Below are 15,151 nucleotides of genomic sequence, written 5' to 3'. Positions count from 1 at the left end.
TAAATTACGTATGGTTCCTGTCTCAATACCATGAGCAGTACAGACAAAGTTTTCATCAAGACCTCACTCTGTGTTCCCAGAAACCAATGTTTATTAGTGTAGAACCACTAATTCCTCTTCAGTCATGCTTGAATATATTCACCTAATTTCCCCCAAATTACTTTAGGAGTTTGCCCCCTGAAGAGGGGGTGTAGGATGCATAGCTATTGGTGGAGTAACAGACATTATTTTGAGGACAAACCATAATCAATCAAATATTAAATGTCAAGCCAGTCATTCAGGACAATTTTACCCTAAGGCTCAGCTTGTTCTCTGCATACAATGGGATGGGAAGTCCAGCAGAACTGTAAAGACAGGATCATTCCTTCAGCTCATACGCCAGGGAAAAGAAGTGAAGATGATGGGAGGAAGCAAACAGTGAGGGGAGAGTGTTCTCCTTGTGATGCTCCATAAAATACAGTAACATTAGCCCTCTTCCTGTGCTGCCACACTGTGCTTGGCAAAATTACACCAGCTGCTTATGGTCATTGAGATCTGGGGTTAGCTCTGAAAATAAATATCCTTCCATTAATTTTCTAACACAGTAGAACAGTAGCATTATTGGAAACCAAAGCAAAGAACTGGAGAGACACAGTATGTTTTCATTGTTCCAGAGTATGGAAAATAGTGATTTTCATTTTCTTTTTTTCTATTCATTAGGGAGATTCTGTTTCAATCACTATGTCACAGGAAATGTGTGGGTCAACAATTTGCATTCAGGTATGTGTCTAGCTTTTGCCAGGTACCCTGTACAAAATAAACTAATAAATCATAAAACACCAAGCAAACCAGCAGGTACTCTCACTGCTTTCTCCTCCCAGCTAAATCTCATTACTGTGCAAATCGAGTTGGCAAAGAGCATTATTTAAAGCTTGGTATGCTGCCACCACTTTTCTTTGAGATGACATTAATTAACTGAGAAGTTGCTCTCCATGATCTTGCTCCTTTGTCAGTGGCAGATAAAAGGATATCATCAGGATATTGCTAATCCTGTCTTTATATGTTCCTTCATAAAAAAAAAAAAAATCCAAGCTATCAAAAGATCCAAGTAAATAATAGATGAATTTTCAAAAATTGACTTTGACTAGAAAAGGTGAGGCATATAGTAAACAGCACAGCAAGTGCATGGTGTCCTAGAATTAGCACTCAGGAAAGTAGAACTGAGCAAATTATTCCTGACATTTCTGCACACTATTTCTGTAGCTGAACTTCATGAAGAAATTTTGTTGATAGAAAATGAGCATGAAGCTGATAGGTTTATGCCTCTCTGAAGTGAATGCTCTCAGCAGACACTGAGAGAAATGAAAGTGAGAGTGGAGCTCTGAGGCTCCAGTAGCTGCCCTGGAAGGCCCTTCTCTGCTTCACTTTCTGCTGCTGGGAAGAAAGAGGGAAGATGAAAGTGAGATTGGCAAAAGCCTTCTGAGTAATGAGAGTAGTAGTTCTTTCCCTAGTAAGAAATGAAATTTGGTGGGGAGGCTGATAATTTCCTGCATAAATTATTTATATTGTAAGTTAGACATTATCTGTCAGACAATAATAACAAAAAAAATTGTGATTAGCTTTATCATTTAGAGACTTAAAAGTGATTGCAACTCACTTAATATACACTAGACCAACAATTTCCATATGTGTATATTTAAAAACAGGTTTAAAATGCAGTCACTTGAGTAAACTAATAAAGCAATCTCATTTTGTCAACACAAGTGCTTAGTAACAGCTCTGCTGAAAGGGGAATAAGCCTTAATTCTTTCTTTTGAAAGGGCTGGAGAACAGATGTAGATTATTCAGTTCCACTGCAGATCTGTGATACCTTCTGTGGTAAGTAGGCATGTTAAAAAAAGAAGCGTTGGGTCTTGATTCTGTACAAGAGAACATTCCAGGTGAAGTGTGTTTTCACTGGGAAACTGAGGTGGGATTCACCTGACTGAATGTAGATGTGTACATGAGAGCTAGATGTGCTGAGTCCTTTATAGACAGTGGACTCGTACCTCATGAGCTGCTTTAATTAGCTCTGCGAGGGCAACTTGTGTGGCTGGCTGCTGCCTCTGCTTCCTGGGTGGATTTTCCACCCTGTGCCAGTTTCTGTGTGTCACACCTGTATTTACCTTGGTGTCAGTATGTGAGCTAACTAGCTAAAAACACACCTTGGCAAGAGGCACACACTGCTGCCGTTGCAGTGACTGCAGCACAGCCCTGCTGTCAGTTCCCCCCCTGCAAGTGGGACAGCAGCATTTCCCTCCACCTCCCAGCAAACAGGAGTTTGCTTCTGGATATTATAATTATGATGATTTGAAATGCACTCAGATACACTATGGAGCCAGAATATTCTAAAACCTCCAAGCCCTGAAAGTAAGGTGTCGTAGAAATTAGTGAGTTCAGAGCAAATAAGGCTCTGGGGTTTATGGTGAATAGTACAGCAGTGGATTGACTAATTTAGAACTAAAAAGTCTAAAAGGAATCATGCTGAGAGAAGTCTCAATCCCAGCATTGCCAAAATACTTTCCCAAACTCACACAACCAACCAACCAACCAACCAACCAACATCTCCTTCTAGTCCACAGTAAATACAATAAATCCTGTGACAGATTTTCCCTGTTGTCTAAAACCACCTGTCAGTTAACTAGAGCTTTAGATTTGGAAGCCTGATAATAAAAAGAAGGGGGCTTGAATTTGTAGTCTGAATGTAGTTCCTTATGTCATTGTTTGTACAATGCAAGTTCAGGTTTCTTCTCCACTGACAAACTTGTAACAAGCCCATTCAAGATGACTCATGATGTTATTAAAAAACAAGATTAAAGTCATAACAACATCTATTACAAAAAAGTCATTGTGTCTAACCATCAGGAAGGCTGCTCTTTACCCAGGCTTTAAGAAGAGCTTTCTGGCATGTATAATTTATTATTCTACAATAGATACCATTTTTCTGTAAGGCTGTATTTATTTTTTTCTATGTTTTCTATAAAGCTGTACTTTGGGAATTACAATGGCTTGGTCTTGTTTGCTCTACAAAGGATGGAAATGGGAAAATAATGTGGTGGGGTTTTTTTAAATTTGCATTTAATAGCATTGACTTGGAGGCAATACTTTGTGTTCCTTTCAAATTTTCTGTTTCTTTTGACCACTTTTCTGGATTCTATTTAATAAAGCCAAGTATTTTGAGACATTATTTTCCCTATAAAATAAGAAATTTATGTATTTCGTGTGAAACAATAACCCATATCCGTTACTCTGAGAATAAATATGTGAATCATAATGAAAACAGAATGCCAACCTATATTTGAACTTGCTCCCTCAGGTTTTCATGGTCAGTCATACAGTGATGGAAACCCACCAAAAGCCATGACACACAGGTATCCATCTAATTTACAGTTTAAAGCATCTCTGGAAATGGACGGAGTTTTTAATCTTGAAACCATATCACTGGCTTTGTTACAGGCACAGAAGGAATATGTGAATGAATTTTGTATATAGCTAGGAAGAATATCAGGTTCTTAACTCTCCCTTTCCCATTGAAGACATTCCTGACTTCTGTGCTCTCTCTTCTCTTGCTTTCTCTTTGCAGTTTAGTCTGGAATCAGAGGTAGCTGCCTTGCTGCCAAAGTGAGGAGAAAGGGAGGCAAATTACCAATGGAAGTGAGAAGTTTGTAAAGTAACAACACAACCTTCAAGAGCCCTGAAAAAAGCTTAGATGTGCTGTGCATGATATTCACATTATTAGCCCCTGTCCCCTGCTTTCTCAGTGACCTTTGCATGCAGATCAGATCCCTCTGTGCTCTCACTGATTAGACATGTCTGCTCAGCTGTTCCAGTGCTGCTTCTTATTGCCACAGTCCTTTACAAAACACCTCTCCTGGGCTATAGACAAATCAGTAAATAATGCAGCCCATGGAGATATTATTTGGTTTACGAGCCCTTAAAAATTCTCTTCCTTTAAGGATACATTTCAGAGCCAACCTAGAAGAGTGGGAGCTACCTAGAACTCCAGAGAAAATAGAGATGATCTGAAAAAGTTTGTTCAAGGATGGGGAAAAGATGCAGCCTTGCAAAAACTCTGCAAATCACGTGGTTGAGAAGGGGTTACCATCCTTGCCTTGAGGCAGTCTTTGGCTTTTCCCTTGTCAGAAGACACCATTCACAATAAAGTATCCTGGTTTTGTTTATTTGTTTCATATAAGGACTGTTTGAACTGTGACAGTCAAGCTGTAGACAAATTGTTAGATTTGTTATTTTATACCAAATATATAGCAATGAACTTTTTTTACACTTTGGAGAAAATAATCTCACAACAATCTTCTTTCCTCTTCTGTTTATCTCCTAGGATGAAGAGTGTGGAGTCCTTACGTTGAATTTAACAACATGTTTTGCAGGTCCTCAGTATCTTCTCAACATTGTATTTTGGTGCAACTTGCAAATCTGGTCTAACTGGTCATCTCTCACGACAGCAGTTTCTAATTACTGTGAGATTATTCTCATGAGTGAAGAATTTAGCAAGTTGAGCCTACTCTAATATGACAAATTCATATTAGTATTCCTTATTTCCCAGTATTTTAAAAAAGGGGTCTTAGATCACCTAGAAAATCAGGTCCACATTTCCTATCTAAAGTAGTGTTTTATACAAAACATTCTATAAGTGAATACTTTCATGGTACTTTGTGTACCTATAGAACAGGTATTTCAGATTTTCTTGTTGGTAACTTTTATTTTTTTAAACCATAAGCAAAAATTTTTGAGAAATGAGTAATGGAGGAAGTTTTCTCAGCTTTGATACATTATTCTTCTTTGCAATTTCCTGTCTTGATTTTCTCATGCCATTCTGATGATCTCACCGTGACAGACCATGTTCTCTATGTATATCTAAACAACTGCTTTTTGTGTTTGCATTTGTGTTTGCCTTGGAGATAATTTTCCTATTTGTCTGAGGTGGTACATGTATTTGGTTTGATAGCTATTTAAAACTGTCTTGTGGAAATCTGGTCTAGAAGGAAACAGTTTAATGGAAATAATGGAAATATTTTTCCCCATTATATCAATATTTATACTCAATTGTTCAGGATAATATTACACACTGTACTGATTAACAAATATTTGTCCTTTATTTCACTGAATAGTCCTGTCAAACATGCTTCCTGTTGTGTAACATTGGAATAAAGTAAAATAAAAGATGATTAATAGCATATCCTGAAACCATGTGGAATTGATAATGTGAGATCAGGAATATGTGTGAGGAGTAAAGGAACAAGAAGCTGATCAATAAAAAATATTTTCCATCTCAATGTGTGGGGTTTTTAAAATTGTTTGTTTTGTTTTGTTTCAAGACATCCATTGACACATTTACACAGTATGGTGTAAGAGACATATCCACTGCACTGAAACACAAGAATTTTTGAGGTGCCCTGGAGAGGTCAAGTTCTGCTTGATTCCTTTGATATAAAAGCTTTATTGTTTAGACTGCACATCTATTAGATCTAGTCTCATTCCTAGCAGTGCTGCAGCTCCAAAAGCAGAGGTGGCAGGGCAGCATTCCTAGAGCATTTCCTTACTTTCTTTGTGACCTACCCAGACACATCTGCTTTTCCTCTAATGCCTTTCAGGCTGCAGCCAGGAAAAAGACACTCAGCCATCCAGCTGAGAGAGCATCATAATACTACTCTCTTCACTTCCTTCCAGTAAAGTCTTTTCTGCAGGAAAGGTTGATTTGTACAGAGTGATTTTTATTGCCATGATATCTTATGATCTACTTTATGAATATGTCCTCAGACTGAAAATTAATTAAAAATGATACAGGTGTATCTAAGGCTAAAGCAAAACACCACTTCCAATAACAAGCTCATCTGATTTCCTGAAGCAACAACAACTGTACTAAGCTCTATGCTTTCAACGAGAAAGTCCTGTTTCAGCTGCGTAGAAGCTGACTCTTGCAGTACATCATCTCTTGTTGGCTGCAGTGCTGAAAATACCAAAGAAAATATGACCAAGCATGGTCCTGTTTTACAGGAAATCTTGGACAGGGGACATAGCAGCTATCACTTAACCTGAGAGTAAAGTGCTTATGCAAAGACAATAGTCTAGGCTCCCACCATGGCCACTGTGGACAGACAGGTAGGTTCCAGGCATATTTCATTTTGCTTGGATAATTGTTTTAAAGGGAGCCTAGGCTGCTCCACCTAAATGCTCACCACTACAACATTCCTGCTTCCGGCAAACGTTTGCAAATAATCCTTAATAGTATTTCTGTACTTTGGCTCAGGTCTGCCTGTTTGCGTTTGTGTAGTGAGAGAATTTCTGGTAGCGTTTCTGACTGACTCCAGAGCAGATCTGTATGAGTCCTTTTCTAATACTTTTGCTTCAGACAAACATTGTCTCTTCTAATTACAAAATACTTGCTTCCTCTGGGAGCAGCTTTCCTGCTCTCCCAGATGGTGACTGGACCACCCCATACATGTAACACATTTGGAAGAAGTTCCACTCAGATATGGTATTTTCTAGATAAGTTACAGCCTCCTGTTATTGTGACTTCATAGCTGCAAAAGTAAAGATGTTTAAAGGTTTTCACAAGATATTTTAAACACTGGTAGGTCAGTCCTGAAAGAAGGTAGTACTAAAAATCTTTCCTAACCCTAAAAGCTTTCATTACACTCTGCTGACCAGTGAAATGTTTTCTTTCTCTCACCCAAAATATGTAACAATTTTGCAATATTGACCAATGCACAAGTAAATGTGCTGTAGCAATAGTCAAATGCAAAAATCCCCTATGTGTTGCTTATAGACTTCGCTAATTGTCTAGAGCCTCCATTCCTTTGTTGAAGGAAATTCCCTTCTTGCTTATTGTGGGCCCAGTCTAAACATCCTATTTTGAGATAACCTGCATGTATTTGTTTTTCATTTAATATCTACATTCTTAGTATTATCACAGAGCATCAATATCCCAGTTCTTCTGAGACCTTAGCATCTATCAGAATATCATTGAGCTGTAGCAAAAAGACTGATAAGATGCTTTTCAGTAATCTTAAGACTCTCCATTATTTCTAATGCATTGCACAAACCTGAAACTAACATTTAAAGTTAAAACATAAATTAAAACAATTTTGTCCCACTTACTTAGGGACTTATTTTCTTGGTATGCTGACATGTGGTCTGGTGTGGGAAACCAGCCTGGTGCTGCTGCAGTACTCTTTATTTGCAGTAATACATACATTTCCTTGGTATCAGCAAGTTACAGTTGGACTACAAAATCAGGCCTATGTGAGCCAGCAGAAGGGAAGGAGCCCGGCTCTAGGGGAGTGCAAACAGTTCTGCTGATTATGTCCTTAGGTGGCAGACTGACTGAATTGTCATAACTGACAATAGACTTCTACCTGAAGTCTAACACACCTGTGCTTAACAAATGAAAGAAAAAGTACTTGCTTCAATTTAGTGTGAAAAGTTCCCCTTACTCATATCCTGTAAAAGCTGGCCTAAAAAAAATGGTGACTTTATCTTATATCTCATATCCTCTGTAAGTTTCTTTATTGTACACAGAAATATCTTTCCTGGACTAAGAAAACAATTTCTCCCTCTTATCCAGAAAGCCCTTTAGTGTAAACAAGTAAAGCTGCTGTGTTCAGTGAACAAGTCCAGTAGCAATAATAGAAATTATTCCTCCCATCCCCCTGCTGGTTTTCTACCACTTCAAGCTGTAGGCACACAGTTTGTGGTGACTGGGAGTGGGGCTGTGGCAGAGCCTCATCCCCAGTGGGCACAGCTGTGAGCAGCACTGACAGCAATGAGCCATGGAGTGCTCAGGGGCACTGAGCAACCACCAAAGAGAGCAGAGGGCACACAGGTGCAGTGCATGAACAATGAGGGCTATAAAAGGTTGGGCTGAAGGACAAGAAGAACAGCTCCTTGAAGCCTTCTGATTAGGTTTGGTATTACTCTGTATGGGCTTTTTAAAGCTTTCTGAAATTGTGTGATGATCCTCTGTGTATCATGGCCATCTCCACTGGGACATGTCCTGTGACAAGCACATCAAGTATTGCTGTAAGACAAGCCAGTATTGCTGACTTGTATTTTGCATGAATAGGCCCTTTCATGTGGCACTAAGTGCCATTTTTGAAAACCGTTATCTAAATGAACAAGGGTTAATTCTGGTATTGGATTCACAAGCACTCTAGAAATTATTATTTTCTAGGAACCATCAGACATTAATTTTCCATTTTATCAGTCTAAATAACTTCTTAATATATAGCTGATACAGTAAAACTAGGACATCTTATCTACTGACAAACAGATGATAATTCCTAGACTACTTTTTTAATAGGTGAAATTAGTCAGATATATTTTCTGTCATTGACTACATTCTAAAGAATGAAGCCTAAATCATCTTCTTTTAAAGCTATGTAAGTTCCTACCTAACTTCTAAAAGTCAGTTCTCAAAATCAGCTGTAGATGGGATTGTGTTCTCCACTGCTGTCTCCACGTGAGTGCTCTAAGGTTTTGTACCTTTTCATATCATAGCCAATAGAATAAGAAAACTCTTGCCTTTGAGCTGATAGCCACTATTCTCATATATTGCGCAGGTTCTAATGTCTAATCACACACTGCAGAGATTTCCTAGCATTGCTTATATGCATTCTGAAGCTAGGTTTGTGCTTGATGGACAGTTTTATTATGAGAGATTCCCTGATATGATGTGTTTAGAAGTAGAAGGGATGAAAAGCAAAAATAATTCCCAGAGATAGGATGAGCTAAAAGATGGGGGAGAATGTACTGTTTTTTTAATCCCAGAGATAAAAGAGGGGGAGAATGTACTTTGAGTCATCTATGGGCAGGGGTAGGGAGATGCACTCAGAAGGAAATGCAGTATATGGAGCCTGCAGAAGGAAGCCCATGAAAGATGAAGAATGATGCAGACATGTGGAAATCAAGGCAGGGGTGACTGGAAGTGGGACAGGGGAGATGGGCTGGAGGAAACAAAGACTGTGAGGTGGGAGAGGAAGAGGGAGGTAAAGTTGGCCAGCCCCAGTGACATTCACATTCCTGACTCACAGCTACTCCTCACTCAGAGCCTCCAGGTAAAATGGGAAAATGAGTGGAGAGTAACCACAGATGTGCTGCTCTGCACCCAATATATACATTTTCCCTATCTAGTTGCTTCTCACCTTCATGCCTGTTGTACATTGCCTTTTCACCTTCTTCATGGGGCACAATGCCAGGATGAGAGGGAGGTAAACTGACCCAGAACCTCTCCGTATAACAGGGAGTCCTCTTCAGTGAGACTATGGGCTTCTTACCTATGGGACTTCACAGTTTGTGGGATCTTCAACAAGTCATCTTACAACAGCCTGTGGAAACAGCCTGTAATTTTTATTCCTTTCTTCAATTATAGCTGTCCTATCAGTGGTGAGAGAAAGCAAAGGTGGTTCAAACAAGTGGAGAAACACCAAAGTGCACCACAGCCTTTTATAGTTCTTGCATGGCCATTTCCCCCCTTAAAACTAGTGAAACTTTACAGAGCTTTTTCTTTTTTTCTTTCTTTTGCATTACATCAGTTTCCCTTAACTTTTTAGAAGTAAATGTTCACTTTCTTTAGTTGTGTAATAATATAATTAATCTTATAGCATTGGACTTCTGTGGCAGTCAGCTTCCTTTCAGGTGGCTCTTCCTCTTTTGGTCTCTGCTTGCATTCCTTGTGAAATCCAGAATGTCTTTCTGCATCTGTAGTTTTCAATCACTGATATTTTTCTGCAAGACCCTGGCCAGCTGAGAGGCTTCACATTGGACTGTTGCCAGCTCATTCTGGAAAGGCATGGTTCTCTGTCTGTCTGCAGATTCCAATATCATAACAACCCCTGAATGTTCTGCTTGCTCCATCGATGTGGCCTTTTGTCTACCCAGTTACTTATCTGTGCCCTACCCTGTTTACACTAAGGAGTGTCTGAAAATTTCAGAATATTTCTAGACTGTACAAGCATTTCCTGTCTTTGTTCTAGAGATGGCTGAGCATGTAGCTGAGTAGGAAGTCACTTAACTGTATTTCTGTGTCAATATGGCTAATCTGAAAAGGTTTTACTGGAAGTAAGGATAGATTAATTGATCAGCACTAATGTGGTTTCCAGATTGAGGATAACTTGCTCTGGCCAAGCCAGAGCACAGACACCAATCTGGTATCTGTCCTCTCTTTAGTATATAAACAAAATGCCAGCCTTTTTTCTGGATATATGTTGTGTAGTGTTATTTGAGATGTGTTTCCCAAATTCACCCTTTTTGTCTTGGCTTGCTTAAGGTATGAGACTGAGCTGAGCCAAATGAGCTACCTCAGTCACAGTCCCCTTCTTCAGAAACTCAAGCTGACATGGGAGTTAATGATGACCAGAAAACTGTCATAAATATCAAACCTGACTCAAATCCTTTGTCACATTTCCAGGCAGCTCTCTTCTGTGGTGTTTTGTGATCACCAAGCTTCTTTCTAGAGGCCCATTTCTAGCTCTTCAAGGCTATGCTACAGATGACATTGTTTTGTAAGCACCAAGGTGACCAGACGTTTACCTGCTTCTATGGTCAGGGGAATATTCACCAAATAAACAGTTGTTGCTGTGCTGCAGCATATATACTACCTAGGCTGCACAAGCAGCCTAAGATCTATTCCATGAAAAAGACCACAAAGATAATATAAATGTATTTGTGACGGCTGTTTGTACTGCTTGGTGCAGAGATATTGGATATCACAGGAAATAATTGCATAAAAATTGCTGCTGTTGTGTTACTGTTTCAGATGAAAGAGGATTCTGTGATTCCTGAAGGGATGCTCTGCTGTACTCCAGCTTACCAATGCTCTGTTTCCAATACAAGAAAAAAGTAGAGACTGTGTTTGAAGAATGCACCATGTGTGTTTCCAGTATTTTAAAGGACCCAAACTCTACAAGTTAATTTATTTTGGATTCTCACAAGGTTCCATTCTCTTTCTCTAGAAAATACTCCAATAAATTCTTTCCAGCTCACAGAAATGACGGACCATGGAATCAAGTCTTTAATGGAGATAATTTTTGTATGACCCAGCATACAGGGTAGCAGCATTCCCTTCTTAAGGTCTGTAAAGAAATGGCTTTTAAACATAATAGGCAATTTTATGGAATACTGAAAAACTACAGCAAAGTGGCAGTGTCACTAAAAGAATGTTCATTGTAACATAATTCATAACCACAACTCCCTATGTTTAATCTGATAGTTGTGAATTTTTGTGAAGGGTGTGTGCTGCTCATGTGTGTGAAGCTTGAGACAAAGGGAGACAAAAAAAGAACATTGCAAAGAACTTTCTCTTGTGCATCATCTGCCCTGTGAACCACTGCCTGACAGCAACAATTTCTATGCCTGCCAGAAACAACATTGTTTCCTGCTCACTAAGTATTGTCACAAAGAAAACAGATATTGTCCTGCTCTAGGAAAGTATGCCTTGGATCTGTAAGCCATCTGTACTAGTTAGTAGTAGATTCCAGTCAAATATGTATTCCATTTTTCTTTTCTATTACTTTTTGCTTGGCAGTATGTGCACACTACTGAGTTTCATTTCCCAGAAGCACAAAACCTCTCAATTCTTCTGTGAAGTCCAGTGATTCATTTCCAGGTAAATGGAAACCAAATTTTTACACTATGAGACATACAGAACAGCTTTTGAAATGTGAATAATTATAGGTTTATTTCAGAGAGAACGAATCATATGCATGAGGAATCAAATCTATTTCTCACTAGGCAAATTTTAATCGGATTTGGATCAGAACATAATAAGCCTCTGTGCTTTTGCTGTCATCCTTGCTAGTTCCTCTAAAGGCTAAAATTTATGTCCCTGCTGATACTAGTCAGGGCAAGATGCTGTTTGGGTATTTTGTGGGATTACACCCACCCTTTCATCGTGTCCTGTGACAAAGATGCTCACCCTTCAACCATGTTGCATCTCATGATGAGACAAGCTGCTTCCCTTTACGCCATCTCCAGAACAAGTCCACCCCAAGGGAGGATTGTGAGGTTGGAGCTAGAGGCACACATTCCCATTTTGCCATACAACAATATATTTTCTCTCCTGTTTGTGGAGCCCAGATGGTTGACATCTGGGAAAACTGATGGTAAGGAACTGGAAGAAGCAAAAAGTACTGTCTGGGGAAAGTAGGAAATCACAGACAGTTAAATCTTTTCCTCTGTAAATCCCATCCTTCCCTATCTGTTGCAGAGTGCTCCCAGCCAGGAGCAGAGCTTCTCTGAACCATTCATTACCTTTCCACATATCTGTCCAGGTATCTCGGGCTTCCCTAGCTTTGCATAAGGCGATATGAGAGTTTGTACTGCGTCAAATCAAATGATTGTCTAGTTTGTACTCTGTCTTCAACAGGTTCATCTGCATTTCTTAAGAACTTAATGAATGAATTATTCTTGTGTGTTCAGTATATCTGGAAGGGTTTTTCTTATAGAAATTTACCTAAGTGTTTGTTTGGACTCATGTAAATCTCATATTTTATATTCTTCATTTCATGAAACTCCACAGTTTAAGCAGGTGATGTGTGAAGTATCTGTCCTTGCTTTAAACCTGTCAGCAGCCACTATAACATTCACTGAGCTCTAATGTTTGTCAAAAAGAGCAATGAGCTGTTTTTTGGTACTTATTTTCCCACATTCTTTATTCTTTATTGACTGCTATGTTATCTTCTCTTAATCTTTTTGCTGAAGAATTTAGGTCTATTTAGTCATTCTTTATATGGCAACCACTTGAACTGTATACAGTATTCAAAATATGATAATATATGATTTTATACAGCAGAACAGAGATGTTCTGTCCTGTTCTCTCTTCTCTGTCTAATAATGCTGAGAATTACCTGCCTGTTTTTAACAAGTAATTCTAAGTACTGAACTGCTGACAACATGTAACTCTTAGAAATCCAAGATCTCAATCCTTAGTGCTTATGGCAAAACACAATTCAGCACTATATTACAAAAAAATGCAGCTTTATGCGTTCTGCAGGTCCTGCTTCTTGTAGACTGGACAGAAGAGACAGCTGCTTAATTAATACCCCTTCAACTAAGCAAGCTTATAAGGAAAAATAGACAATTGCTCACACTTCCCTTGCCTTGGACAGTTTCTGGTAATACTTCCATGAATGTTAATACACCCGGTGGCAATCTGCAGGGAAGACCCAGGCATAGGATGTTCACTCTTTACTGGGATGTTTGTACAGTAAGTAGGTTGCTACATGTGGTATATAACGTGTGGCCATGCAGTCTCTACATAGCTGGATTTGAAGAGAAAAGAGTCCTGATCCTCTAGTCCAAATCACTTCTGTCCAGAGCAGCAGGCTATCTGACAGCATCGGATATGGACTATAATCTGCTTCTGCAAGACAGGCAGCTTTAGAGAAGTTTTGCAACTTACTCATTATGGTAGGTTTGTTTTCATGAGTCTACCAAGGCACTGTGAGCCAGCACAGGACACATTCTGCATTAGTTGAGGCTCATGGTAGGAGTGGTGATGGTCGTGGTGGAGTCAATGATGTTTTCTGTAGCTGCAGAGATAGGATTGGTTTTTTCCCCCACACATCACTTTATTTATCAGCATTGAGAACCACCTACCATTTTATCATCAGCTGCTCACTGTTGCAAAACCTATTTGTAATTTTTCATGTTCAGCTTGAATACCTTAGGCTCATTGGCAAATGTTTTATGCTATTATCTGGATATTTTACAAGCATGTTGAACAGCTGAGAAGTCAACATGTACTTCCTCTTTAGCAGTAAAAATGTACATCAATATCTCTTCTTTTAATTGCTGAATACCTTTTCCATGCCCTCTATCTTGTGCTCATGTTTTTCTCACTAGAGACATCATTGTCTTCAGTCAGATTGTTAACAGCACAGCTGGGGACAAAAGGGAAAACTGTGGAATAGCATTGCACTGAGTGGCAATTAGCCACGGAGTGCTCCAAAGGGAAGTGATCCAAAGGGAAGTGTGCTGCAGTGAATGATACATCTCCCTGTATTAATCTCTTAATTTATGCAAAGCAGCATTTGCTTTGGATTACTCTTTCTTCGTCACCTTCTCAGCTGTGATTTTTATCAAGTGTTTCTTAACAGCTGCGTAGGTTCAGCATTTATTTGATTAATTGTGAAAAACCGAACGCAGCTTTTAAACCATAATGACTGCTAAAGAAGACTACTCATTGGGCCTATGCTCAAGTGTTGCTGCATTTGGGAGTCTGATGGGGAAATTTCAACCTGTGTTGAAAAGTACTTCCACAATTGCATAGTTCCTCTGAAACCGCATCACAAAATTCTCCACCCAAGATTCAGGACGCTGAGTTATCTGCTTTGTTTTTCCTTTAATTTTTTTATTCATTCCTTGGCATTCTTGACAAATCTCTGATTTTTCAGTCAGTCCATTTGGACAACTTTCTGGATGCCATTGCTCTGTGTGCTTTCAAACCCAACAAAACTCCTCAACAGCAATTCAGCTTCTCTTTCTCTTAAAAGTGGTGAAGTGAAGAGGAAAGAGAGGCCTTCCCTCTCTTGGTGCACTGGATTACTGAAGGCTACGATGTGATGGTTGAGGAGTTACCAGAAGCTTAGTCAGTAGGAGGTGAAGTCAGGTTATTGCCAATGCCAACGTGTGTCTGAGCACTGGTACTGACTTTTTATACTGCCCTGTCTCCACAATTTGGGAAGTATGCAAATTACCTATTGGATCTGAGCAAAAAGAGGAGAGGGAAGATGGACTCCCATCCAACTGTGCAATAATAAATGCAAAGCAGTGTCTTGAGGTACAATGAGGAGAACAAACTAGGTTGGAATCTTCCTCTGGGGACTGGTGAGACTGAATTTGTGCAAATTTGTGAGGATCAACACCCCGACACTGATGTGTCTTTGAGGTGCCTTTGCTTGGTGTGTGAGCAGCGCATGGGAAGGAGCAGAATTCCTTGGTCAGAGCCCAAGAACTGGCCCTGGAGCACACGGCTGTGCTGGGGTATTTGCAAAGGCAGCACTGCAGCTCTGTGGCAGTGACTCTGGGGCAAGCAGGGAATGCAACATTGTGGCCCAGTGTGCTGGAAATAGACTTCAAATTCTGGTGTCTGAGCCAGACCGTAGATTGAGAAAAC

General features: G+C 39.5%; 1 protein-coding gene across 1 annotated transcript in view; it reads left to right on the top strand.

The window, feature by feature from the left end:
- IL17REL (interleukin 17 receptor E like) overlaps window positions 1-4,385 on the top strand; it is a 42,069-nt gene extending 37,684 nt beyond the window's left edge. Inside the window, exons 14-17 of the mRNA XM_041405326.1 lie at window positions 700-759; window positions 1,800-1,857; window positions 3,335-3,389; window positions 4,358-4,385. Coding sequence (XP_041261260.1) covers window positions 700-759; window positions 1,800-1,857; window positions 3,335-3,389; window positions 4,358-4,385 — 201 coding nt within the window. The remainder of the gene's footprint in view (window positions 1-699; window positions 760-1,799; window positions 1,858-3,334; window positions 3,390-4,357) is intronic.
- Window positions 4,386-15,151: the final 10,766 nt, after the last annotated feature.

This window comes from Onychostruthus taczanowskii, unplaced genomic scaffold, assembly GCF_017590055.1.
Source record: "Onychostruthus taczanowskii isolate IOZ18803 unplaced genomic scaffold, ASM1759005v1 scaffold23, whole genome shotgun sequence".
Taxonomy (NCBI): domain Eukaryota; kingdom Metazoa; phylum Chordata; class Aves; order Passeriformes; family Passeridae; genus Onychostruthus; species Onychostruthus taczanowskii.
The sequence above is the reverse complement of the archived record's forward strand: the minus strand, read 5'-3'. Positions and strand labels throughout refer to the sequence as shown.